This window comes from Nanorana parkeri, unplaced genomic scaffold (genome assembly GCF_000935625.1).
Source record: "Nanorana parkeri isolate BGI_ZX_2015 unplaced genomic scaffold, ASM93562v1 scaffold480, whole genome shotgun sequence".
Taxonomy (NCBI): Eukaryota; Metazoa; Chordata; class Amphibia; order Anura; family Dicroglossidae; genus Nanorana; species Nanorana parkeri.
Genome location: NW_017306748.1, coordinates 1,021,867 through 1,022,647, shown reverse-complemented (window position 1 = coordinate 1,022,647; position 781 = coordinate 1,021,867). Strand labels below are relative to the sequence as shown.

General features: G+C 33.2%; 1 protein-coding gene across 1 annotated transcript in view; it reads right to left on the bottom strand.

The window, feature by feature from the left end:
- SCN4A (sodium voltage-gated channel alpha subunit 4) overlaps nt 1–781 on the bottom strand; it is a 67,554-nt gene that overhangs the window by 62,168 nt on the left and 4,605 nt on the right. Inside the window, exon 3 of the mRNA XM_018560831.1 lies at nt 225–314. Coding sequence (XP_018416333.1) covers nt 225–314 — 90 coding nt within the window. The remainder of the gene's footprint in view (nt 1–224; nt 315–781) is intronic.

Sequence of the window (781 nt, the reverse complement as noted above, 5' to 3'; positions counted from 1 at the left end):
TAATATATAATAATTATTATATGTATAATAATAATATTATATTATGATAAGATTATATTATAATAAGAATAAGTAGAACTACAAAAACTCTTATAGGCAGACACGCCCAAAGATAAAACATATATATGTACATGTATTTAATGATACACCCTCAGGTATAACTAGGTTATAAGTAACAATATATAAAAAGGTATATAAGCATGCATATTACACAGAATACTCACTCTACATTCTTGGACCAAGGTGGAGGGTCACTCATGGTCATAAATACACAATTTGTTAAGATGGTTATCATAATAAAAAAGCTGAATATTGTACAGAGAGGTTAAGGAAATAATATGACATAATCGGATGAATACAATACTCAACAAACATCCTAACCCAGTGGGAACCTTGAACATAGCAGTAAACCTCTTTGAAGAAGTCTATGGGCAGTGAATCTTGTAATTTGATTCTGGCCTTTTTTCACTGCTTATTTGCAAGCTATTGTTACAAAAGACATGTGTAGCTAGGCACTGCCATGAGGAAGTGGGAGGGGGGCACGTACCTATTGCAAAGTTATTTTTTTTTAAATAGCACTTATAGCACTTAGCAGAGAGAGGGTATTTAATGTGACTTAGGGCAATATTTAAAATACACTAATCCTTTAAACAACATGCATGGGGATGCCTTAAAGTTGTGTGTGAAATTATGGACTGGTCTGACCTAGGCCTTAAAAGTAACATTTAATCATAACCCAAACAAACGGGACAAACGGGAAGAAAATGGCATTGTGTCTCCT